General features: G+C 35.2%; 1 protein-coding gene across 1 annotated transcript; it reads left to right on the top strand.

Moving 5' to 3' along the window:
* The first annotated feature begins 1,372 nt into the window (after positions 1-1,372).
* Positions 1,373-27,158, top strand: LOC136341763 (uncharacterized). Its single transcript, XM_066287067.1, has 5 exons — positions 1,373-1,864; positions 21,156-21,306; positions 25,211-25,362; positions 25,422-25,611; positions 25,676-27,158. The coding sequence occupies exons 1-5, from the start codon at positions 1,714-1,716 to the stop codon at positions 26,061-26,063; spliced, it is 1,032 nt and encodes a 343-aa protein (XP_066143164.1). The 5' UTR covers positions 1,373-1,713; the 3' UTR covers positions 26,064-27,158.
* Positions 27,159-27,471: the final 313 nt, after the last annotated feature.

Here is a 27,471-nt window from a genome sequence, read left to right as displayed (position 1 = left end):
TTTCTGTTGTGTTTTATAGGTCGCCGGACAGCAATAGGAATCTACCGTTCAGTACCATCTCAAATAATTTATTATTATCAAATATTATTTCCAGATGTCTATTTACTTCAGTGGGGAGTGAAAGTTTGGCTCTGTACCGGTGTCGGGCGACCGATATCGCGTGTCGCGTGGAGCGGTATCATCAATTTAAAGCTAAATCAAACATTGGTTTGGTCCAACAGAAAGGTAAACCCGTTTCGGATCGTCAGAAGGGGACACAAATATGCGCAATATGCCGATGGAGGCTTCTCTCACATACATATTTTTAACAATCCGAAATCGTCATTCTACCCCGTCGCAGCACCTTTATTATGGGTAAATAAAGCCGAATTGTCGCGAAAGAACAATACGGTCTGGTGGTCAGACGGTGGGTCAGACGAGAAGCATAAGGGATCATTTTGATTTGCACAAAAAATAACTAATCGGTGTACTCGGTGTAAATTACTGTAAAACGGATAACGTATAGGTCCCCAGAGACCGATACCACATACGAGTAATAAATAATTAATATAGAACGACATTGTTTGCAGTAGATTGGCTTGGACCAGTAAATTTAATTTTTAAAAAAATCTTGGAATTTTGCAAGTAGTTTACCTCAAAGATTGGTCCCTCAACATCGCTAACTAAGCGAATACTAAGTTAGACAATGGTTCCGATCTCTGTGTCAATTTTTTAATCGAAAGACCCTCATCTCTACGCCATTGCTTCGCTGCGTCATGCACTTAAAACAACAGCATCGCCCCAAGGGGTACCCTCGGAACGGCCTAAGCAATCTGGCCATACCGAACTGTCGGGCCTCACGGTGAGTGGCACTCTGGTTCTGTGGTTCTGTATAGATACGAGTGCTCCTGACTAACTCCCTATTTGCAGCGGTCAGTAGCGATTTGAAAAATTCCGACGATTCACTTGAAGGAAACGAGATGGCCTGGTTTTATGTATGATAATGGCCACGAGTTGTAGAATGATGTAGGGAGATTTTATTACTCAGTGCTCCGAAAAAAAAAAATCCGCAATACCTTACGAGAATGTATGATCACGCAGACCTGGGTAGGTTCCTAGGTCCTGTGAGGAGCACTCTTCAGTGTCTCCTTAAATTGAAAAGGAAATTTTAAAAAGAAACACCTACATAACTCGCCAGTTGCGAATTAACAAGCACCAGTCCGAAGTACCTTTACCAATGAATTGTTGACGGACTCGCGGGTACCATTGTGTAATTCGCATATCAAAGTTTATGGTACTGCAGCAACGTCCCGAAAGTAGGCAAACAAGAGGCGCTTACTTGCGAAGCAGACCCACCTTCGGGCAAGTGAACTCTAATCAAAATCAATTTCAGTTTCGATTTTCCGTCCAACTAAAGCATTGTACTACCGCGCTCCATGCGCCAGCGCCAGTTCGAAGTAGATGGTCGTACCGTGAGGTCGCATCAAGTAGCGCGCAAGTGCCGCACCAACGTGCGATGTAAAAGTTCGAATCTTGAGTTCTATTAACTAAGTCTAATATCACTTTTCAAACTTAAATAATCTGTGAAGTTACTTAGTTTTTGCGGGTACTTAATATCATTTAGACTGCGTGCAAAGCTGTACCTAGTGATATCAATCATTGTTTTTCTGCGGTAGAGAAAGTGCCGGTTAATTTTATCTACGAAACTTTTCACCCAACAAATCAAGAACAATAATGCTGATTGGAGAATTTATCAAAATGTACGTTCTAGGCGTTTTATCTGTGATATTTCCCTGCTTGCTAGCTCAAGAACAGCTATCAGTCAGCATTAACAAACCAAGAACCAGACTACCGAAACCTTGGGAAGAAATAAACACTAACACTGGTAAGTTTTTTAGCCAGTTTTAATGATGTTTATAACATGAATCTTTTATGCAATCTCGCCGAAGTTTATGAGTTTTAATTAAATATTCTTGATTTATGTCAGTGGTGAAGAGCTTGGTGTGAATAGTCGCACCTATAGAAGATCGCTTTAAACAGTTATCTGTTGTATAGCCGTCGAGATGCAAACACGGGTCATATGAGAACTTTGAAGATTTTTCTTGTAAGTGCCGATAGATTGAAAATTAAAACTACAATACTTGAGCACAAGTGAAATCAAATCAAAATAGTCATTTAGGCACTGAATTTAAGGTAGATTTGGCGCTACAAAGTAATCTGAACTCCGGTTAGTTCGTTTTATAGGAAATCCTCAACGAAACGCTTTCACAATTCTAACCGCATAATATTTATCATAGCGCTTAATGCACGTAACAGGGAGCCCTTATTTAATATGCTCATCAATTGGTATATTGTGATTGAAAATTCACAATCCAGGGACGTTTAAGTTACAGGAAATTTCTAAATTTCGAGCAATTCAAGTTACTTTAAGATCCTCAACTCAAGTGAATTGAGAACGTCTTGTGGTTGTCAGTTATGGAAAAAAAGTTGTAAAATAACCTCGGAGCACCAGGAGTTTCCCTCCCCTCATCATTTAGCACTTTAATGTATTGTTACACATTGCTACTGAGAACTCTCAATGTCATCCATCGTCATGTGGCCTCAAATGTAACCGAATAATTTTATTTAAATTCAGTTAACCTTTAGCAGTTAAATACTCTTTTGAAAGTTTGTAAATAATCGTTTTCACAATATTGATAACGTCAGTTATGAAATGAATCAAGGTCTAAAAACTATACAGTTCCTGAAGAATAATTTAAGAACTTACCAAATTTAAGATAAACGTATCATAAACATTGAGAGTTAGGTAAAGAAAAAAATTTAACAATTTTAATGCCCTTAACCTTGGAAATCAAAACTCAACGTTTACATGAGATAGTCGAAGAGAAATTAACCTTATCTTAGACTAACAAATAAACATGCTCTTAAAACTTGATGGCACCCATTAGGAAACATTTATTGCTTATACAGGGTTTAGCATATTATGGAGATATTAAAGGGAGGAGTAGCACTCTGCAAAATAATTTTAAAATGCTAATAGACCCATGGTGAAAAACGCGTCATTCCCGAAATACAGGCCAGCAAAATCTCACATGCAACAAAATTCAATATTTATTTCTGAAAAAAATTCTTAAAAAAAAAGAGATTCGAATTAATTTGGGCATGAAGCAGAGACGTACAAAGTTGAGACCTGAAACATAAAAAAATCAATTTTAATCCTAAAAAAAAATAAAATATGTCGAAACAGTTCGACCTTCGAACTGATTTCTATGAGAGGCAGAAGTGGCGCAGTTGCAACCTAAAACACAAAAAAATTCTAGAATAATTCCTAAAAAAAAAACTTAAAAACAGTCATAGTTTGGAATAAATATCGATTTGAAGCAGAGACGTAGACAGTTCAGGTCCTAAATGCAGAAAAAAAAGCATTTTTAATCTTCGAAATAATTCAGGTTGCTATACAATTCTTTGTCTACATCCTAACAAGTACTACTGTAACTGAGGACGTTGAGGAAGAGTTGAAATTGCAAAAAATTTTGCATATTCAATTAGAATTCTAATAACGCCGATCTCACCGAGTTGATAAAACTTAACTCTAAACCACAAGAAACAATGATCATAACTCATACACGAACACCAAAAGGATGAGTCAGAATTACGCCCCCTTTTACTTACAAAATGACAGCTCAACTCCACACAGCATCACTCACTAAGTCACGGATCAACCAACGAAGTACTCATGAGTCTTTAGAACTAAAGAAAACCCAATTTCCTATATTATTTATGCAGCACGCATTACAGATGTCTTGTTCATCACCGCGCTATCATTCGAGTGATTTAATCTACGGAGCGATATCGGTACCAAAACATGTAAAAAATGTACAACCTGCTTTTTTTAAAAGGTACTATTGATCGATCTTAGGAACGATTCACGATAGGAAGTAATACGGGATGTTTTCAGATTTAGTGAAATGAGGAAAGGTTGCAAATTCGAAACAGCAGTTTCATTATGCAAAAATATCTCGATGGAAAAAATGCATTTTCTACTACAAAAAGAACTTGGCCGAAACATAAGCCTGAAGTTTTTCCAAAAACGGGTTTAATTTAGAATTTCATTCGGTATCAAATACGTGAAGTTCATAATGACTATACATATACAGGGTGGCCTCGAATTACGTGGCCAAAATAATACCGCAGATTGTTTGAGTGAAAATAAGTCGATTTAACTAAACTTCCCTCAGTCCAAAAGTTGATAATTATGGAGCTACAGGGTGTTAAAGTTGAAAAAAATATCACATTTTCTTTAATATCTTTCGATTTCTTTGAGTTAATTTCACGAAATTTCATATTTGAGGGTGTTTTAGGATACGAAATTCAAATTTATTAACGATTTAGTTGTTTCTTCTAGGGGGCGCCACAAGCGACCATTAGGACACATTTAAATCTCTGTAACTTTTTCGTGCCACGGTGTATATTATTTTGGTATTTAAAAACCTTTTTCCCTACCTTTTATACTTAGAAAAGGTATACTTTATTGACGTCGCTAGAAGCAACGGTTTTGGAGAAAAATGCATCTAAGCCTGATGATGCATGTAAATTACCTTAAAATTATTTTCCGTTAAAAAAAATTAAGTTTTTCAAAAATAATTATTAGTAAAGGTATAACAATAAGTTTTCAAAATCAGATATTATTTTGACTATTACAACGGCAAAGTCCATAAACTAACAGTATATCCACCATTTCAGAATAAGTGAATTTATTGGCCATACTTATGGATATTTACAGGAACAAGAAGCGAAACTGACAAGAAAAACTGAGGGCTAAATAAAAAAACTGACATTTGAGAAACAAATTCAAGTGTTAAAATGTCAATTAAAAACATAGCCAACTGAGTTATTTACTAAAAGCGCTAACGCAAATATGCAGCGCATTAGAATTATGCGTTTTTCTCCAAAACCGTTGCTTCTAGCGACGTCAATAAAGTATACCTTTTCTAAGTATAAAAGGTAGGGAAAAAGGTTTTTTAATACCAAAATAATATACACCGTGGCACGAAAAAGTTACAGAGATTTAAATGTGTCCTAATGGTCGCTTGTGGCGCCCCCTAGAAGAAACAACTAAATCGTTAATAAATTTGAATTTCGTATCCTAAAACACCCTCAAATATGAAATTTCGTGAAATTAACTCAAAGAAATCGAAAGATATTAAAGAAAATGTGATTTTTTTTTTCAACTTTAACACCCTGTAGCTCCATAATTATCAACTTTTGGACTGAGGGAAGTTTAGTTAAATCGACTTATTTTCACTCAAACAATCTGCGGTATTATTTTGGCCACGTAATTCGAGGACACCCTGTATATTTAATAAAGATAAAGCTACTATTAACCTTAACATTCTGTTTCGGTCTGTTAAAAACTAATAACTTCGACAGCTGAATAATTTATGTGAACTTATAAATTTAATTTTCTTGTGAACAACAGCCATCGGCATCGTGTCGCGATTTTGCAGTGGCGTCTCCTCCTTTATCAAAATTAAAATGTTCAGAACTTGTAATTTTTATTAATAGCACATTTCTCACTTATATAGGCAAATATTTCAATATTTGCAATAAATATATATATACATACAGTGACTCGCATTAATATTCGGACACTATGGTATTTTTGGAAGTATTAGGTTTTTTGCTAACTTATTCTTAACTAACATCATTTATTGCGTAATCTTTGGTTACATAAATGTTTCTAGTATATATAAATACATTTTTGATGTTTTAAATTTAATTACATACTAAGATACTATCGAACAAAGAAAACAAGGCATGATTTTACTATCGCAAAAATATTCGGACACGGAATGCGATGCAGTGCAGGTAAAAAATAATAGAAAAACACTGCATACAGAGTTTTTTATGATCGTAAAAGATTAGAGATGCGTCAGACTCAATTTTTTTGTTAATTGTGTGCAAGAGGATTTGAAGGCGAACTTATTACTTGCTAAAATTCACATTATGAAGCGAAAAGGCAAAAATACTTCTTTTGACATACGACAATTGATCATTTTTCATCACGCTAAAGGCAGATCGTATCGAGAAATTGGTAATTTGTTAAGTATAAGTAAAAGGGCAGTTGGTGATATAATTAGAAGGTTTGTTCAAGAAGATCGGACTGAATCAATTCCGCAAAAGGACACCCGAAACTTATTGATGAGCGTGAGAAGCGTAAAATTATTAAATAAATTAAAATAAACCCTGGACTGAGTGCTCCCAAGTTAACAGCTGATTTACTAGAATACAGTGGCAAAAAAGTACATCTTGACACAGTTGGGCGATTATTAAAAGAAGACGGGTACAACGGAAGAGTAGCCCGAAAAAAGCTCCATACGTATCGGAAGTCAATCGCAAGAGACGTCTCGCCTTTGCTCATGAATTCGTTGTGAAAAAGAAAACGTACTGAAAAAGTATTATATTTGCTGATGAAAAAAAATTCAATATTTTTGCATCCGATGGTCGTAAAATGGTATGGCGCAAAAAGAATGAAGAGCTAAAAATGAATAATCTCCGGCCTACTGTGAAATACGGCGGAGGGAGCACAATGGTTCGGGACTGCATCTCAGCTGCAGGAGTAGGCGAATTAGTATTTATTGAAGGAAATTTAAATAAAGTTATGTACTTGGATCTTTTAAAACGAAATTTACTAAAAAGTGCTGAAAAATTAGGTATACGCGACAATTTTAAATTTTACCAGGATAATGACCCAAAACATAAGTCGCGTTTAGTCCAAGAGTATTTATTATATAATTGCCCTAAAGTATTAAATCGTCCTGCACATTCACCTGATCTTAACCCCATAGAAGATCTATAAGAATTTTTAAACCGTAAAGTCCATAATAAGCCAGTCAACTCCAAAAACGAGTTAAAACAACGATTAGTTGAAGAATGGCAACGCATACCTGGAGATTACATTAAAAAAATAATTGAAAACATGCCGAAACGGCTACGAGTTATACAACATAAAGGCAATCCTACGAAGTATTAATTTGTTTATATGTTTTTTGTTTATATAAATTTCGTTTACAAATATTATGTTCCTGGTATGTGTCCGAATATTTTTGCGATAGTAAAATCATGCCTTGTTTTCTTTGTTCCATAGTATCTTAGTATGTAATTAAATTTAAAACATCAAAAATGTATTTATATATACTAGAAACATTGTTGCAACCAAAGATTACGCAATAACTGATGTTAGTTAAGAATAAGTTAGTAAAAAACCTAATACTTCCAAAAATGCTATAGTGTCCGAATATCAACGCGAGTCACTGTACATAATTCTACATCTCCATGAACCTCACGAAGGCTTTCTTACCATTTATTTTTATATTGGAAATTATTGGGAACTCAATTGAGGATGTACCTTCTACTTCCATTAATATTCGACCAGTCGACTGAGGTGACATTATATTTCATTATTCTCAATTTTTAGCGTTTTTTAGCATTATCGCCTTAGATTAACATTATTTGAGTTTAAACTATCTGTTTCCCTACGTTGCCTTTTAATACTAGCAAAGTTTGATGGCTTTTAACTTTTCGATTGGAATATTTATTATGTTAGACTCTGCCACTCATAGATTCATTTCCCTCACAGACTCCGTATATTAGAGGCATGTTAACCTTCTGAGCAAAAGAATAATGTTGCATTTTAAAAGACCAAAAATTATTCAATTTACAACAAACTCAACTCCGATCAACAACAATCATGATAAACATCATCGGTATGTCATATGTACGAAATATATATTTTATTGCTTTGTTGTTTTCTCAACAATGATAAATTGCCTGGTATCGTAAATATATATATATATATTTTTTTTTTTGTTTTGTTTTTTTTTTAATACAGAAACCGTATGCCTGGCGAAAACTTTAAAGGAGACAAAAAAGTTTTAGAATAAAGTCAACTTGTAGGAGAGAATAAATTAAAGTCATTCGTACAGGAGGTAACAAAAATACAGGGTTTTCCCAGGAATACGACGTGTAATGGTACTTATTGCACATCTTAGAAGTTCCTTGTAAATGTAGAAAAATTAATGGCAAGTGCACAACAGGAATAGAGTATTAAAGTACAAATGGAAAAAGCGTCTTGGATTATACGGCGACGCGTGTTCCTGTTGTAAAGCGTGTGTACTTACTAAATAGGTACACACACATCATGTCCGTAAGCATGTTCGAATACAAACACATATGCGGGCGTAGCCTGGAAAGGATAGAAAGAAAATCCATTTTTACTTGAACATTCTATTTTTTTGTGGGAACGTGTACGATGTATATTTTCATGTATGTTGCTCTTCAACACATTGAGGGCCCTGGGCTCGTTCAAATACACTTTCGACATTAAGTATGCTCATAAGAAACAATCGAGGGCCGTTAAGCCGGGACACCGAGCGGTCTGACCAAGTAATGTTATCTCTCCATTTCAGGAATTTAATGCCGTCATGGGCCTTGATTCCTGAGTCGTTGATTTACGGGACAATTTATCACGATTACTAATTGTATTTTATCAATAATGCACAGACATCAATTCAATCACCACAATGAATCCTTTGTCAAAAATTAGCGCGCTGAAAAGTGGTTCAGGAACAGTGCGATTCCCAGACTGAGCCCTGAATTTGGTTTTCAACCTTGAATGTGTATACGCACATTAACATATACACATGAATTGAAAATAATTTTCTTGAAAGTATCGTTTTGGAAGTAATTAATACTAAAACGTACCTTTTTGAAGATTTTCCATTATTTCCATTAGGCAAAAATTTTAGAAAACCCGCATCACTGGATCAGTTAGAATTCTAAGCGATAGATCATATTTTAAATCTACAAAAATGGTAAATTGTTTTATGAAATACATTAAAAGTTAACCGGGACTACTCTTCAACTGGCCTGTTCAGCCTTGAATTTCTCGTCAAAAAAGGTTTCCTTAAAGCAAGGCTTAAAAGCCTTATGTTAAAGAGCAATTGCTGACCAAACGGAAGCTTGCTTATCAGGTTTTACTTAATAAATTAATGAACAATTAGGGCTCCGCAATTTTCAAACCTTAACGTAATTTTTACCGGCTAGGAAAGACTCGTCCAAATCTGCCCGGAAAATATGAACTTTCGAAAAAGAGAATATTACAAATTTGCATCTATACTCCTTCCCCTATTCACAGGATTTTTATGGAATTTATAGATTCATGGAAATTTCGGCATACACCCTGAAGGATCTATTTCCCCATCGATGTTTCTTTCTTTTCTTCCACATGAAGCCCTCTGGGCTTGCCTGCGGATCGCTATACAGGTATTATCCTGCTGAGCTTACCAGGCATGTTCTCAATTTGGGCTTAACAGCTTGAAAATATAGGGGTTGATGCACGGAATATTTACTTAACAGACTATAAAAATCCATCAACGATCGGAGAAAATAATTCCGAAATTACCGACTTCATCCGGCTTTCAACTGCCATCAAATTAGTATGCAATAAAAAACAGGCGATCATACAATTAAGTTTTCTGGAGGCTCAACCGAATTCTTGCGGTGCACTGTTATTATTGAAACAGCACACTGATGGGCTCAAACACAGTGGCGTGCGGTAGATTATTTTTTAGGGTTTGCTCTCACGTTCAATAATGGACCAATAAAGAACATTAACTGCCGAAAACAAACACTGATTTATTGGCGATATTGATACTACCACGGTAAATAACTCAATGTCTACATCTTTTCTGATAAGATAAAGTGCGGTATTGAAAATACTCTTGGAGCGTCAGTAACCAAATCCCTGCAATTTGTCAATGGCACTTATACTGAATCAGATTTAAGCCTAATTCCTCTGGCACACTTAGTAATCTATTTATTGCTAATCAAACACCTATAATTCGATTGAACTTCATCTCTAGCGGTTATCAGTAAGCCTAATAAAAGTCTTTATCAATAATGGTGATGCGTAGCCGACTTTACCCCAAACATACGCCACTGTTGGACTGACGTCGAAGACTAACTATGGTTTGTCTAATTACGTTTAACAAGTTACCCGAAGCAAGACAGCGTTTGACCGAAGCCCAGGTAAATAATAAGCGGGCAAGCTGAAGTCTGGGCTTGGTAAATTATAGGGCGCATACGCCCGCAAGAACCCATGGCCCCTATTCATCCCGAAGTTAATTTTTACGTGATGGTCCCCGCCATAAAATTGCATTGTAATTCGAGACCTAATGGGGCTTTTGTCCCATGGGAAACTTATCATTTGACAACCGATGTAATTGCCTTAACAATACTGTGTGAGGTCTTATTTCTGATAAACGTTGTTGTTATTGTTATTATTATTATTATTATTATTATTATTATTATAATTATTAGTACAATATTATCACAACGAAATTACTCGAGAAATATAAAAGACGAACATTTCTTTCCCGGAAAACGAGCACAAAGTTATTTCATAAGAAAGATAACGGTGCCCTGTTAATGCCGCTTCAAAGAAAAGATTTACACAGATTATTTCTGTACGGAATAGATTATAAAAGCGGAACATCAAAGGCAGTATGTAGAATTTTATCCAGATTAATAACATTCTATGACATGCTTTACATTCAACTAGATACTCCATTAAATGTGGCGAAAATTATTGCCGTTTAATTGTTTGATGAATTCGTCTAGGTATAAAGTCAAGTATGGAAGGTAAACTTAGTAGTAATTCCAAATTTAAGTACCACTTTTCGTTACTTAAATTCACTCTCCATACTTATAATCAGCAGTTGCAAAGAATCGCTTTGAGAAACCTCAAAATAGAACTAACAACCAAGAATTAAGAAACTTGGTTCTAAGAAGAGTATTTCGGCCATTAGTACCCATGCCAGATGTCAATATACAGAGTATATCTGAAATTACTCTACAACTCTCGATCAAAAATTCCTGAACCAATAATAAGGCGTTCTAGGCAAACTTGCCTAAATTCAATGTTGCTTCGTTTTGCAGCTACAGGGCCACCAAAATTTTCAAATCAATTATGTTTTTTTTTTCGAAATAGTTGCTAAACGCTTTTCTCGATTTTCACCTATTGTGGAATTAAAACATAAACTGGGGTATTTTGGCGTGACCAAGATGTTTTTTTAATGTGAGGAAATATTAAAAATAGCAGGTGGTTCGTAAATAAAAATTTGTATTTTTGTTACTCCCTGTACGAATGACTTTTTTTGCTGATACGAGCTGAATTTATTTTGAACCTTTTTCATCTCGTGCACGATTTTCTCCAGGCATATAGTTTCATTACAAAAAATTATTTTCCGTGTCATACAATTCGTCATTGTTGTTTAGTCGGGACGAAAATACGAAAAAAGTTCTAATTCTAAACAACTACCAACTTAATTTAATTATTTATTATAACAAATGTTGAAAATGTTGCCCATTTCCCTGAATTCATAACTTCGTTTCAGAAAATTAATATCTCCTTTGAGTGTTGTGTAGGTTTTTTCTTTAACCTTTCTTTCACAAGATACACCGTACTGTATTTAAGAAAGGTCTACTTTTCGCCCTCGTTCCCACCTGAAGCCAATTACTCCTATATTCAACGATTCCTCAGCCATCCTTAAACGATATTCATTTACTGGTTTCTCCATGTTTCAAAATTTTATATGCAGTCATAAACAAACCAATAAACATAATCGAAGGCATGGCATGATTCTCGGAAGAAACCGAGTTTTACTGACCAGACCTCACGGGCCGAATAGATTATATATGGGGCCCCTCTTTCGGATGTTTGCTTAGTTCGTTAATTACGAGTTATGACAAGCACTTTTTCTTCGGTGGCTTCGGATAGAGCCGGGAGTCCATTATCAAACAATAACTGTGGACAATTTTTATTGTACCTGCTCGAGGTTAAACAATGCTTGTTTCTTTGTTTGCTTTTTAGAGCTTTAACCCAAACGAAAACTTCCTGTTTGTTTTTTTATGAACTACCATTCTTTAATATTATTCAAAAAATGTGTGAATAAAGGCGCGCTTTAAGTGGATCAACTCATGCAGTCCTTATCGATAAGTTTTTGTGGGTTCAGCTCATAAAATTAAAACCCTCACGAAAAAACAATGCAAACCGTCATTCTCTTTAAGTGCAGAACTTGGTCGTACCACCATCAGGTAGGTATAATACCGTCCCCGAGATACCTCCAGCGGGGCACAGAGAGATAAGGTAAAAGCCTTGGTATCTTTTTTACAAGCTAAAGCACTCAGGATGGCTCCGTGGATCTGGTATAGTTTAAATGAGACCGTGGGTACCACTGCTTTTGTAATTTTTTCTTTCGGATCCAGGACGAGTAGATTTCTTTACGTCTTTAATGGAAAAATAGTTTGAAGAACTTCAGTCTCAAAAAATGTGATAGATTGTAATAAACGTTGTAGCACCCATAATCAAGTCTTATTATCAACAAATATTACCAGATTTTCCTAGTATTACCTCTCCAAAACTCGATTTCTTCCGAGAATCATGCCGTGCCTTCGGTCATGTTTATTGGTTTGCTTATGACTGCATATGAAATTTTAAAACATGGAGAAACCAGTAATTGACTATCATTTGAAGAGAGTTGAGGAATCGTTGATTATATGGGTGATTTGCTTGAGGTGGGAACGAGGGCGAAAAGTTGTCCTTTTTTAAATATAGTCCCTTGTGTGTTGTGAAAGCAATGTTAAAAAAAGCACGACGCGATGCCCGAAGAAAATATTCATTTGCTGAAACGGATTTATGCATTCAGGGAAATGGGCAACATTTTCAACATTTGCCATAATAAATAATTAAATTAAGTTGGTAGTTGTTTAGAATTACAGCTTTTTTCATATTTTCGTCCCGACTAAACAATAATGACGAATTGTGTGACACACAAAATATTTTTTTTTTTTTAACTGTATGCCTGGAGAAAATTGTACACAAGATAAAAAAGGTTCAAAATAAACTTATCTTGTGGTAGAGAAAAAAATTTAAGTCATTCGTACAGGGGATAACAAAAATACAGATTTTTATTTACGAACCACCCGCTACTTTTAATATTTCCCCACATTAAAAAATTCCCGATCGCGTCGAAAGACGCCGATTGATGTAGTAACTCTTAGCTCCAAAATTAATGAAAGTGGATAAAAGTATTCAGCAACTATTTCACAAAAACTACATTAATTTGAAACCTTTGGGAACCTATAGCTGTGAAATGAACCAACATCTTAGGGTTCCCACCCACTATATGCTACCATTGATTTCTGCACACGTTATTGCCATTTCGACTATTAGTCAATCGTAGGAATAACTGAGTTCCCAGTTCTCTCAGAGAACGATGGGTCTGAAGCCCGAAAATTATGTCATTTTGACCGAAAAAACGGTGCGTTTATTACTCAATTCGCTCAATTCGAAAATCCCGTAATAAAAATTCCGCAAATTCATTTATTTCTGTCTGTACCCGCTCGCTCCTAAATTGCCCGTGGAAAAAGGCAAAAACTTGCACCGGCTTGTCTTCAAAGTAATTAATTAGACCACCGTCGAATAACGAAGAATGTACCTGTCTCTCGATGGCTCATCGCTCATTCGCTGCTTCCTATTGAGAAACAAAAAGTACCTTCTCAAAATAAATAGCGGCAAAGCCGATTTGCCAGATAAGCGAGTGGCGACAATAAAGGATAAAGGGCACACTGTCTTACCACATTTCTACCTGTAGGCAGGTTCGGACTGGTCACCTTAAAACCGTCACTTCGGTGGCTACAAAAAGTATCAGCAAACATGTGACAAACTCTAACTTGACAGCCCTTCATAAATGAGATGATAAGAATGGAAGTACTCGATGACCAGCTTCATCAACTAGTTACACTGGGAGATAAATGTCATGAAATGTTCTTGGTAGTGGCCATTACCAGGTACCACAAGACGTAAAAGAAACCAGCAAACTTGGTTTACTGGTATCTAAATACCAGGTAAATGGAACAGCAATGGAGACTCAAAAATTCAGTCGAAGGTTATTCGCATAGACAAAAGTCGGCGCCAGAACCATTATTGACGCAATTAACAGCTTTATGACCGGTACCATGACAATTATTTATGTGGGTATTCCACTTGAAATTGCTTTATTTACGCTTGCAATCAGAGATGGGTGTTTGCGGCCATTGATAGGTACTTTAAGCTGCTGGTTAAGTTGCAAATATTTGCCTAAAGAATACCTGCAGGACAAGTTTAAGCATGTTTGGTTTATTATTTGTGTGCGATAACAATAACAATATCATGTTAAGGGGAATTTAAGCTTCAGGTATCCTTGCCTTGGGTTCGATAACGTCTTTAAGGTGTTTCTGCTGGTACCTACTTTTTGTTTTGGTACCCATTGCCGCAGTTTGTTTTTAGGGTTTTCTGAAAATTTTATGTACCAAATTATAGTCTTCTTGAAAGCCTACTGTATCTCAGTAACGTGGGTGTCCATATTGTCGCGTTCTTCTCTCTTTAACACAGTGTTCTGTCTATTGTCTTCAATTTTGATACTGCTTCAGAGGTTTGTTTAATTTTTTTGAAGGAAAATTCAACTGGCCATCACGTAGGTACTCATGTTCCTCTTTCTCTTGCTATTGGCATGTATGTCCACTCTAAATTAATTTATTGTAATTTGACCAAAGAACTAATCGATCGAGAACTTAAGAATATCTAGAATCTGTTGGGAGTTTCCACACAGCTTCATTATTCCTAAAATAAAATGATAAATCGATATGTCGCGCGCGTAGGATCATCAGAATTCAACTAAACAAAAACCCAGGGTTAATATTAGTATTGTTAGTACGTTGTTAAAATACGTTGGCCAGATGTCCACTATGAAATTCTTTGACCAGTCTGTTTAAGAATGCATTACAAAAATCGTCTTACCGAGAATATAGAGTTACTTACATAGGTTAATCGGAATTCAGTCAATCTTAGTCATTCATGCAACTTTTGTACAGGGCGGTCAATTTTGTGATTTTTTAATGGGGGTGCATCTTTTAACGTTATAATGATAGTAACCATTCACAAAATAAGGTGTTTTTCAAATTATTTGCTATAATCCAAATGATATCCCACTTCTGATAGTTGATTTTCAACAGGAAAAAAAACGTTTCCAATGAAGCAATTGTCACCTATGACTAACATTAAAAAACAAATAAATATTCGTGTTGTAACTAGATTTTTTTTTTTTTTGAAAAAGTTACATATGTATGATATTGTTATCTAGTCAGAAAAGTAATTTAAGGTGAAAACTGTTCGTGTGTAGGTAACATAACAAAAGAAGTTAAGGGGCATAATCAAAAATGATAAATAGCGAATTTTTGTTTATTCAAGCAAAATTAAAGATGAATAAAAAATTTTGTTGGTTTGATAATCACCTCATCTCGAAAACGCGCTTTTATTTTTCCGAATTTACAGTATTTAATTAGGTTCCCATCTCAACATGCAAACAAGGCTATCCTCCTGTCTTGTACGATGGTGTGCAGTTAAATTATGAAAGTATGGTGCCCATTCGGAAAGACTGTTCGACATAAAAAATATTTTAATCTTTGAAAAACGCATCATTGTAGCAAACTAGTTGATTTCTAACGGTGAATACTTTAAGAAGTGTGGTGAATTACAATAATTTTTTAAATGTCCATTTCGAACTTCTGAAAGTCGACTCGTTGGCGACAAGTTTGGTTGAATAAATAAATAAATTAGTCAATACTCCTCTCCTTTGTATTAATGGTTATGACGAATTTCACACTGAAAGACTGTCGAATAAAACTTGTAGATTTGATCGGTAAGTGGATTAAGTCACCGATTACAAACAATTTAATATACACTTTGTGTATATTAAATTATTACGCCGGTTAATTCAAATGAGGCTATAAAAAAGGAGTTTATGTTCCGGCCCAAAAGGCCAGTGTATCGTGAAAAAAGACAGTAAAACGACTGATGGCAGTTAGTCACACCGGATACAAATCGTAGAATGCGAACCCCTCGGCCCTTGAATAAAAAGAGACACTTCAAACCAAACACAGGAACGAGCACTTAGCGCCAGACTTTCCGTTGGCGCCACTCGTTTCGTCTTTGTCTGACTCCAGGGGGAATTGAGATGCGGCATCTACAAGGGGTTTCTCAATCGTTCTCGTTTCTTAATCTAAAGCTTCCTCGGACCTAACTGCTAAAATACTGTCATACATCTTTAATTCGTTACAAAGTACCTCCTTCAGTTATCGCTGGGAGTCTGATTTGGCTTCTTAAGAAAAATGACGAAGATTTGAAGGATTCATAGTACGACCCTGGTATAAGGGCTCAAACCTTAAGTGATTCTATTCCGGGAACTTGGTCTCTGTAAAACCGTCTAGCTAGAGACAGCAAATTTTTTAATTGACGAGGAGCCTGGCGCCTGTCTGTTTATTTTTGGTGATACCAAAAGTCAATTTATGTCGACTTCTTAATTATTGTTATCGAGGAGCCGGCTACTGTAGTCAAGGGGGTCATGATGAAAATTAGTAGTCATTTGAAAATTTCGGCATTGATAAAGAATATTGTGTTAAATTATTCGACGATATTATCACAATTTTATCTTTTCTAGTCGACCGAATCCTCTGTAAAATCTAGTTTATTCGTATTCCCGTTTCTATCAACTAGATTGGACAACTAACAAGGCAATATGTGTTCCAAGCTGCAAACCATATGATGACGCTTAAACACATAATATTGAGTGTCGCAATTGAATTCTATTGCTCAAACTTTAAGCCCAGCGAGATTTAGGCGAGCTTGTATCTTTATATCATGCCGGAGATAACAAATCAAACTGCGAACCACAAAAATCATATCCAGTACAAAAAAACAATAAAACATTCATTTACTTACGCAATGACTCATGTTAATTCAGTCAATATTCAGATTATAATGTTTTCTCAATTTCTTGCACTTTTTGCTTCTAATTTCTCATTTTAGCTGATTAAATATGTATCTACGTATTGTTTTCAGACCAGATTAGTATACGACATTAAGTGTACTCACCGCTGAGTCATAATTGCTTTATGTTTAATGTGCTCCACAGTCTAGTCCAAATTGAACGAGAACGAGCATTTCGAAAATTATAAGAGTTAGAAAATAGAAAAAATGCTCAATTCCATGCCGACTTTAAAACGATTTAAAATGGTCTTTTCCGTTTATGAGTCATTTTCAAACAATCGACGGTGTTTTCCAAAAACCAAAATATTTTTCATATATGTAAGAAGTACGATTTTAAGTTAGCTATTCATCAGTGCATTCAATTTTTGGTTACGAAGTCTCGATTCGAAGCAACAAACATCAACATTTTTATTATTTTGTTGATTTAGTAATGCTCGAAGTTCTTTAAAGCTTCCATAATTTCTTGGGGTAAGTTAGGTGATCGAATAATCTCGGGGCGCATAACTGTGGACATTCAGGGCGAAGTTTCATTCATCGTAGACAGATTTTTATCCTTAAAACAAAATCGATGCCATAATGAAAAAAATGTTGGAATCTCGGAACAGAAACGATATAACTGAGAACGAAATGCACAGGTGGGTAGTTCCCAAAATTATGGTGCTTCTTCGAAAATTCAAGTCTTTGATTTTCGGAAAATAACTTAACAATAAAAAATTTAAGACCATTTCCAAACCAGTATGGAGTTGATCTTAAATTTCTTTAAACTTTTCCCATTTGACCATTTTCTACCTCTTGTAGATCTCAAGATACTCATACAAGTAGGCCACGCTGTATGGGAATATTAAGTTTTGGTCTGTAGTCTTAATTTATGACCCTGTCCAAATTTAGTGATCTTTCGCCAAACCCCATCTCGCAAGCCCAAGTCTAACCGTTACATGCGCAACATGAACCAATCATTAAGCGAACAACTTCATCTAAGTATATGATTAATCAATATGCGAATAAAAAGTGAAAGCAATCTTTGCTTCCCGATAATAACTGGCGCCTGCAAAAAAGAACAGACTGAATATATTAATAAATACGACAACGACAATGCTATTTTTGCTTGACTAAATAGCGATAAAAGCTAACAACGGTCCTAGATAAGGTAATTACCAGTGATTGTAACTATATTAGTTTCAAACAAAGCCCATTTATTATGGTGATTTTTCCTGATGTAACCGTACTTTCGAACGGATGATGATGATGATGGTATCTTAACAACTACGGTGGGTTCAAAGTAATTGCTCATTCGATCAAAACCTATATCGGAAAGATGCAGACAGGTGGTAGATGTTACTTAAAATTGGGAAGTGAAAGAAACGATATGGGTTTTAGTAAATTTTAGCTTCAATATCTTAATGATGAATAAGTAATGAAAGAGTTTCAGATAAAATATCCCATCTGATATGTTTCATTATGTTAACGTTATATGTATAAATTTAGCACTTACGAAGATTTATGGCCTGCACTGTAATTTGAACCCGTCACTGGTTTGCTCAAATTTATTGTCGAGAAAATTTATGCTTGCATTTGAATGTTTTTAATGTTATTTTAGAAGTAAAGATAATCGAGATTTTAATTTAAGATTAAAATTATATGGAGCTCCAACGTAGCGTCCACAAGAAAAAAATAATTTAAGCAATAATTTCTACATTTGGCATATCAAAAACGTGATCAGATGAAATTGCGATTCTCAATTTCATGCATTCACAATTTTTAAGGAGTATATGAAAAACTGATTCAAGAAAATTTAAGTAATACTCAATTTTCACTGGTGTAATTGGAAAGTGAAAGGTTGTCAGGCGAAAGAACGTGATTTTTACAATTCAAAAATGAGGAAAATTAAGAAAACTACGCTTTCCGAAGATATTCAAGCATACAATTTGAAATGTATCTTCACAATAACACCTGTCTTTTTTATTTTTTTTTAAGTGACGGATGTAATTCAGTGTAGTTCCTTTTGGTCAAGAAATTCCTACCTCCCTACTATTTGTACAGCTTCCCCACACATCCTAAGGGCACTACCCCAGTCACATACCATTACATCCTTGGCTTATTTAGTCTAAGCGAAAACTCAAATAAAATATCGTGTTTCAGATTCAATCTCAAAAGTATATAGATCTTCTGAAGCCCGTCTTGTAAGACAAGAATTTGGTTTGTACCTTACAAGCCGTCGTGCCTTCCAGTTGATTTTCAATATAGATCACAAAAATAATAAATTAAGTAAAGCGAAATTAATTTACTTTATTACAAATAAATAACACTGCGTTATGTATTATGAAACTAATAAAGTAGCAAGGTCTGAAACCCAATTTATTCTTGTCCGTGTCTTGATAGGTTAGCATAACAAAATTTAATGAGTAAAAATGACTGCATACACTGCTATTAATTATTTATATTGAGGACTAAAAATTAGCTCAGCTAGATTTCATTCAGCATGGGGTGTGGCATAAAATTACTTTTTAAAATCCATTTTACAGTCGCCAAGCTCTTGACGAATTGTTAAGAAATTTGCCGTCAACATTCGCAGCAATACATCAGCTGATCGACCTCGCCAAATTTGTTAAACGCTCATCGTTTAGGTTGCAAGCATGAATTTTTTGTATGTTTCCTTTCCGTAGTTTATACATTTAGTAGTCAAACAGCTCCCGGTTATGGCAATGATTACATGAAATGCACAACGGAGCAATTTTTTAAGATGGCGACTATTTGAACTTGTCGACTGTAAAATGAAAGAACAAGAACTTGCTGTCAATTTGTTCAAAGCCAATAAGAAACCCTGATTGTAAAACAGGCTTCAAAGGCAGTTTCGAAATTAAATCATTTACAAAAGCTGATGAGTTTCGTGAGTAAAATGCTGCAAATTTCGGACTAATCGCATTAGGTACATTATAATGTTATCAGTAGTATAGGTTACGATTATGCTGTCTAACAACGTGGTGTTGGCGTCATCTTTAGGGTGTACCCTAGTTGCACTAGCAGCAAAAGATTATCGCTCACAGTTTCATAATGGAAATGATAAGCAACGTAATTGGCGAAATATTGCACAATGATCGTCATTTGATCGGTCAGGTAAATAAACCTGTATCAGAGTATATCAGGGATCTCGATAGCTTTTAAGCGGAGGGTTTTCGAATTCAAGCATAAACGATTTGTGAGAATAATATTTATAGAACCATTCAGATCCGCTCGATTAAATCGAGTTATGTTGCAAATAACCATAATATAAGTCTAATAACGTCGACCTCTTTGATTCATTGAAGGGCACAAAAAAGGCTCCGACTGCATTACGGTCTATGATGACAAGCAACCCAATCACGCACCCGACAAAAACTTGATATAAAACTAATTCGTTCTGAGATAAGGAATGAAAAACAAAAGAACCGTTACGGTTTAATAACGCAGGACAAGATAATTTCCGCACGGGAATATTACGCGGAATGCGGCTCATGGAATTAATAACCTGATGGGCCTGCGAATAAGCACTGAAAGAGGGACATATAGAGAGAGGCAGAAAAGCAAACGTTATGTTCACTAATAACATTTTAAGGAAAGTTACGGTTTGCTTAAAACCAACTAGTCGATCTTAATCTTTTTTGATACACGACCAGTTTTAAGTAATGCGAAAGAAATTTTTCAAGACCCCGACAAAAATCGCTTATTGAGCATTTACTTTGTACGTTAAAGAGCAGTCCACTACACCTCTCTTCTGAGGATTGGTATTATGTATAAAGAACCAGGCATATAGCAAGAATTATTATTGCTCAATCGTTAAAATTATTCGAAAGTTTCTCATTCGAAATTCCGTTCGTTTTATACAACGAGAACCCATGATGTATGGGTATTTTCAGATAATCACGCGAGGCGTCCTATTTTCATGTTCTCAAGATTATTTGAATATTTTCTTGTCGTTAATTTATACTGCCACACCATCGAACAGCGGTCGCTCAAAAATCGTAAACAATATAATTAAAGATCGAGTTATACTTGCACAGTGATTGTTTATGTAGGTCTCAATTTTTGTAATTGCCAGCAATAAAACAATGTTTATGGCTTTCCGATGAAAGATAAATTGCTAATTGAGAACGTGCCACCATTCCTTTGTACCGTCAATTGTCTCTATAAGTGGAACATTATTTTCTTTTGCGCTCAATACCAACATTAAAACCAATATTTGCGTTAAAGTAATTGAGAATTTCTTTTGCAGATCACGTTAGATGTTTTTGCAACCTGCCCTTGTGTGTGACCACTGGGTACATGTGCAAGTCCGCTTCTGGAGGATGTTTCTCTGAGCTTTTAGATGCCACCTCGAAATCAGGTTACAGAGCAAGGCATGGATGTATAGAGCATCTTTCAGAGTAAGTATATCTAAAAAAAAAACCTTTTATGTATGGAATTTGGTCAATATCGAAGGACTATAGAGGCACTCCCTGTACTTATTTATATACACTGTTGGTTCTATCATATCTACTTTCTCATGCGCATTCCTTCTTTTATGACTCACTGTTATTATTAACATGGCAAATTGCGAAGTTTTCTTTCTATTTGTTTTAATTTCAATTGATTTTTCAGCCCATTCCATTAATTCTAAAATCTAAGGCCATAGCTTCAGTAGATCTACCGGTAGTACCTCTCTTGGGTGAAAGCCTGAAATCCGACCTTTCCCATGTATAATGAGTCAGAAATAATTATGCAAACGCGCGTTCCTGGTTAATTACTGGATGTAAATCAACGTTTTATGTAAATCAAAAAACTGAGGACGTAATGTCCAATTCGAAATGTGAACGTTCTTCAATGCATAAATGTAGACAGTGGCGTTGTCTGTGGCGTATACTTATTCACTCATTTGCCATTGTTTATTGTATTTTGGCGCCAGTTTTTTTCACAGGCGCCACATCCTTTATTACTAACCCAGCCGTGCATATTAATAGAATGTTTTATTTACCAGCACTATAAAGACTTGTTTTACTTGAACTTAAAGCTGGTGAATTTATTGGCAAAGTAACGGAATTTGGTCAAGTGAAATTTGTTTTATTGTCATTTTAATGTGCTTGTGCATGTCTTGGCGCTTCTCTGTTATTTTTTTCGCATCATTTAAATGTTATATTGTGGACAATGTAAACAACTTTGATTTGCCAAAAAATATTCAGAATAAGAGGAATAATTCGCGTTTATCGAAGTCACTTTACACTTTTAAAGTCCGATTAAATTTTCATTTTTCTTCGATTGTACGTGTAAATCCAGAGCTTCACGCATTGAATTTCCTACTTCCCATGTTCGTCAAAAATTCCAATCTTTAGCTGATTTTGAAGTTGAACATTTATCCTGTCCCGAAAAAAATCTTAACTTTGTGTCTTACTGCGCTATCTAATTCCCTTCTCTGTCAGCGTTATTTGCCTCATTCTTGTTTGAGTGCCTTAGATGAGCGAAATCGCTGCTTTTTCCACGCTTAGTAGCGAAAACAATTTTTGTAAATAAAATGCATGGGGACTCCAACTTAAAAAAAACAACATTCTCCGCAAGAAAATTAATTTAAAAAATATTTTCCGGCAATTCGTGCATCTTGCAACTGCAATTCTAGAGGGTATAATTATGCCAGCTTATTAGACAAATAACTATTTTCTCTATTATTAACGAAAATTCCATGAAGGTCGGATATAACCCAGAAATACAACACAAAATTCGAATTTTTCTTCTCTATGCCAAAGCGTTAACTGGATCGTGAAGGAAATGAACTTAATTCATACGTCGTCAGACCAAATATTAAATTTATAGCGAAACCAGTTATTTAAGTAATAGCTTTATTATTCTCATTTTTATATTAATAAACTCTGTGCATCCGCTGGTTATGTGTTGACCAACACGACGCAAGTAACAGGTCAAGAATTTTAATAAGCAAAAGTACCCAACTATTGACAGGTGAATGCGTTGGCTTAAAAAAAAATAGCGGTATGCAATGCCGTTGATATACGTATGTCGTTAGATCTACAGGGAATATTAATTGCTTCATTTTTAGGCCATGTTACATGGATTTGATGAAAAACTGCGATGACCCTGAATAACTTGCTATTTGGAGACTTTGGTGAAATTTACAAATGATACTTCCTTGTTTTCGACTTGCAATCTCAAAAGTTGGTACGGCCGATCTAATTTTATATATACGGCACTGATATTTATCTCGGAATTCACTAAACCGATAACACGTAACGAATTGAGTATAATTTTGCTGCATGTATGGAGTAAGTATCCTTGAAAATAAGTTTTCTGACGTGGAAGATGAGAATTATCGTCCGTTGGCTCTCATATATCGGCGGATAGATATTACTAAGCAAAATCAATTCCTTCGGTAGAAAACAATTTAGAAATTTGAAATATCGAGGGTGAAAAGAGAAAGTTTGTACTCACGAATTGTATACATGAACGCCTAATTTCCATAACCGGTTTCACCGCAGTGACATTTAATAGAACATCCTGTATATTTGCTCATGTCTTAGATTCTGATGTCAATTGGCATAATATCTATATCTAAAATTTATATCTTACCTTTTCGATTTTTTGAAAAGACATCCGAGATCTAGTAAGATCATCAATGATAAAAGTGGATTGTTTTCTGAAACGGTAAGACAAAGATATTGATAAGGTCACAAATTTAACCCAGCTTGATTTGAAATAACCGTGAAACGGAACCAGTACAAAAAGAATCACCCTCTAGTGCCTATATAAATAATGGAAATCAGATACTGCGCAAACGCGAAACTGAATTGTCAGGCAGTCATGGTACGCTAAGATGGATTTTTCGGAGATTTTTGAAAACATTTCACATTTAAAAGTTGTTATTTTACAGGGATGAATGTACTTTTATAGAAATGCATCGAATGGGTTAGCGACTGACCGGAAACTCCAGGCATTCTGCTGGTGTTAAATGCATTACGATAATTATAATATGAAACTCATAAAATTACCTCAAGTCGGATTTCGAAAATTCATTTCAATTGTAAATTTAATGAGAGTTCGCTCATTTTTGGTAGGATCAATTAGTCATATATTGAATACAATTGCAAATATTTTCCATTTTTTCTCAAGTCAAATGCTGGAGACATGCACTGATATGTGCAAAATTGTTTGAAATTTTAGAAAAAATGTTTATTTTTTTTCGCCATTCAAGAATGTATGTCCGTGAGACAGAAATGTTACCACCTACATTATGCCCTTAACTACATCTGGCAGATAGTTCAAGATATGATTTCTGTTTTGAATCTTAAGTCCGATTAAGGGAAACTTCCACTCACAAACGTCATGGGAGTGGTAAAATTCGACCATGAGAAATAGAATACCAATATTTACCGCGGTCATTGCCGGTGAGACGAGGTACACGTCTGGCCAAATTCGACTATAGAACATTGCCATAAGGGCTTGAAACCTTTATAGAAATTGTGGTAATTTGACCACTAAGATCAATTATTAAACGGATGTTCTTGTGATGTCAAAATACTGTGCGGATAAATCTTCTCCTTCGACTTGGAAGAGAGAATATGAAGAGTGCGATGGGCATTGCCGTGGATCTTGAGTGCAAGGGGTGTTCCGAAGGCGAAATGACATTTGGGCACTGGCTGATGGAATTTCTTACGTGCCCGAATGCAGTAGGTACATGAGACAACTAATCTTATTGCCCACTGAAATCAAAGAGGAACACCCCAGTATAGGTCGGCTTGATCAAATCTATGAGATCAGTGTAACTGCACTTGAGGGGGGCGATAGGGTACATTATTGACATTTTTAGGTAATTAGACACATTTCCGTGCAAATAAATATAACGAAACCTTGTGTATTCTACAGTGAATAGCTAAATCTCCTTACCCTGATATCTCGTCCCGCACTACCATAACTACACATAACATCTTTTCCTGCTATTTTCCATATCACGACAGTTAACTGACCTGGAATAACGCATGATACATTTTAGATTAAGCTGGCGGAACACTATTATTGTTATTACCATAACAAATTATCTCTTATTGCTACAGCGTACAGGAATATCATTAAATTACACCGCTATTCGAAGTCCGGTCGATTTTTCCCTATACAGTGGAACCTGCACGAATCGATAAGGAAACATTCATCTTCTATAATAATTTATACTACTTTCCAAGCGTGTAATTACCAATACACATTTCTTCATCAGTTAGATACTCAGTAAATGGCACTTAAAAACATATTAATTAAATAATATTTCTTCTGTTATTGATTTAAATGTTTTTCTAGATCTCAGTTGCCACGGTGTCCAATTACAGGCAAAGGACTCCTCCCTAAAAAGGACAAAGACCATCAAAAATCGTCTTTACTATGCTGCACAAACGACATGTGCAATCACGTAGATAATCCTTTGACTAAAAGCTTCATTAATAGAAGTTTAGGTAAGTTTCCTTACATAAAGATATTGACAAAATCCGATAAATGTTTTTAATTTATTTAGATGATGCGGAGAGCAAGCTGCACCGCGATGATCATGAAGCTTTCTTATATACAGATTCAGAAGTCTGGTTTAGGGCGGCCACAATTGCTGTCCCTATTTGTGGGGCCGTGATATTGTTTGCACTCGTCGCTTTGGCTGTGAAATTCCTAAAAAACGAAAATAGAAACTCCCTTCAACATAATAAGTTAGGGTAAGTCTTATAGAATAAATTTCTATTAGAAGTATAAATAAAACAACTCTTTGGTTAATTTCAGCTCTACAATGTACGTAGTGTCCTCCGCCCAAAAAGACTCCAAATGGACACCAACTCCCTACAGACCGTGCACAACGAAGCGAACGCCGTATTACGCCCAAGTTCATCCCAGCGCCTTCACTCATCAGAGACCTGAAGAGGGAAGAACCAACAGAGATTCCCAAGCTCCTCTGTTGTTGTCCAGCGAAAGAGACATTCGAAACAGCGCTCCCATGAATGTTTGCCTTAATAAGAATGAAGCAAATGAGAAAGGGCTGCACTACCAATCCACTCAATCTTTAATTTTAGAACTAGGTAAGGCCACCCCGGATTATTCCGCAGCTGCCAATATGAATGTGAACAATAATGGGGATAAATTTAGGAACGATTCGAAGCCGTTTATTGCTTAAAAGTTTAGTATCGCTTCCAGTACTGAGTTAAATTTTGCTTTTTGTTACCCAGTCTGGCATCTCAGATAATGCTGAAAAGCACACTCTCACTTTAAGTAAATAGGACTGTCTGTTTTAAATGTGAATCTCAAGATTCAGGACATATGGTGTGTGTGCCATTGCAAAAAATATACTTATGCAAAATAATTGATTTTTGTACTTGCAATAATTAATAGAAATAGTTACCAAAGAGAATTGGTTTAAGTCTGTTGGATATGGACGAATTAATATTAGTGTAAAAAAACTTACATTTACATCGGAATTTTTCATATAGGACGTGTTTGCGAGACAAAAACCCATTAAAAGTAAGAACAATTTATAACTATAAAACAAGAATCACCTGTAAAACGTGCCTACCCCATATACGTAACTAATGTAGTACCTGCGTAAAGAACTTTTTCTACTTTACGTGTATTCTATAGTGTTACGCAGAATATGACAACATTCCTCAACTTTTTAATTCTTTTATAAATATCTTGAAAACTGGATTATCATCGGACTATTCTGTTAAATTCAAACTTTTTTATTGCTAAGAACACTACTCCCACGTAAAACATTCAATTGATTCAATTAAATATGAGAGAATATATTTATATATAGTGCAATAACGAGATTTTCAAACTTATTCTATATAATATCAGTTAAAACTTACCGACAGCAAAATGTGATTATTACTAAAAACATCAATAGTATGTGGGACACACACGTAACTTTCCGTTTCTATGAAGAAGTTTGGCACATTTGCTGATTTGATTTGTAAATGTTGTAAATACCTAGTCTTAGCTCTCCCAATGCCATGTAAAGCTGTAGTTGCCGTCTACTTATTGAAAGTTTTTGTGTGTAAGTACATTCGAACCATTAGGCATATAATCTGTTCCTCGATTTCTCTGTATATATTCGATATTAGATAGGTACTTAAGGTATGTACATCGTTAGCTATTTATTATGTTATTGATTAAATAATGTGAAATAAATAATATTTTAAACTTCATTGCAACAAGTCTACTGTATATTATGTTATTTGAAAAAATATATTATTTATATCAAATCATGAAATATTCTTTTGTTACTCACCTATAGCTATCAGAAAATCCTTTCTGCAAAGCCTAGATATACTGCACACGGATATGTTCAGAGAGGTGGACAGGCCCTTTCGACCCCAGAGGAACTGAAATTAATCCCAACGAATATTTACATTTCCCCATTTGGCCGTACACCTCCCTATTTATATTGCTTAATGCTTTATCAATTTTTTTAACCATTTCTAAGATATTTCAAATCTTTAAAAAATAAACCAGCACTACTGTAATTCACAGAAGAACTGTAAATTTAATTCGGATGCCAACTTTCTTCATTTTTTCTTCTACTC

This window comes from Euwallacea fornicatus, chromosome 1 (assembly GCF_040115645.1).
Source record: "Euwallacea fornicatus isolate EFF26 chromosome 1, ASM4011564v1, whole genome shotgun sequence".
Taxonomy (NCBI): Eukaryota; Metazoa; Arthropoda; class Insecta; order Coleoptera; family Curculionidae; genus Euwallacea; species Euwallacea fornicatus.
This window is presented reverse-complemented; position numbering and strand designations above follow the sequence as displayed.

What these genes read in the sequence shown, in the direction of transcription:
- LOC136341763 (XM_066287067.1), top strand. Translation starts at nt 1,714, where the DNA reads ATGCTGATTGGAGAATTTATCAAAATGTACGTTCTAGGCGTTTTATCT. An exon ending in AGAAATAAACACTAACACTG is followed by an intron (nt 1,865 to 21,155) that starts GTAAGTTTTTTA and finishes TTTCTTTTGCAG; the next exon opens with ATCACGTTAGATGTTTTTGC. An exon ending in CTTCATTAATAGAAGTTTAG is followed by an intron (nt 25,363 to 25,421) that starts GTAAGTTTCCTT and finishes TAATTTATTTAG; the next exon opens with ATGATGCGGAGAGCAAGCTG.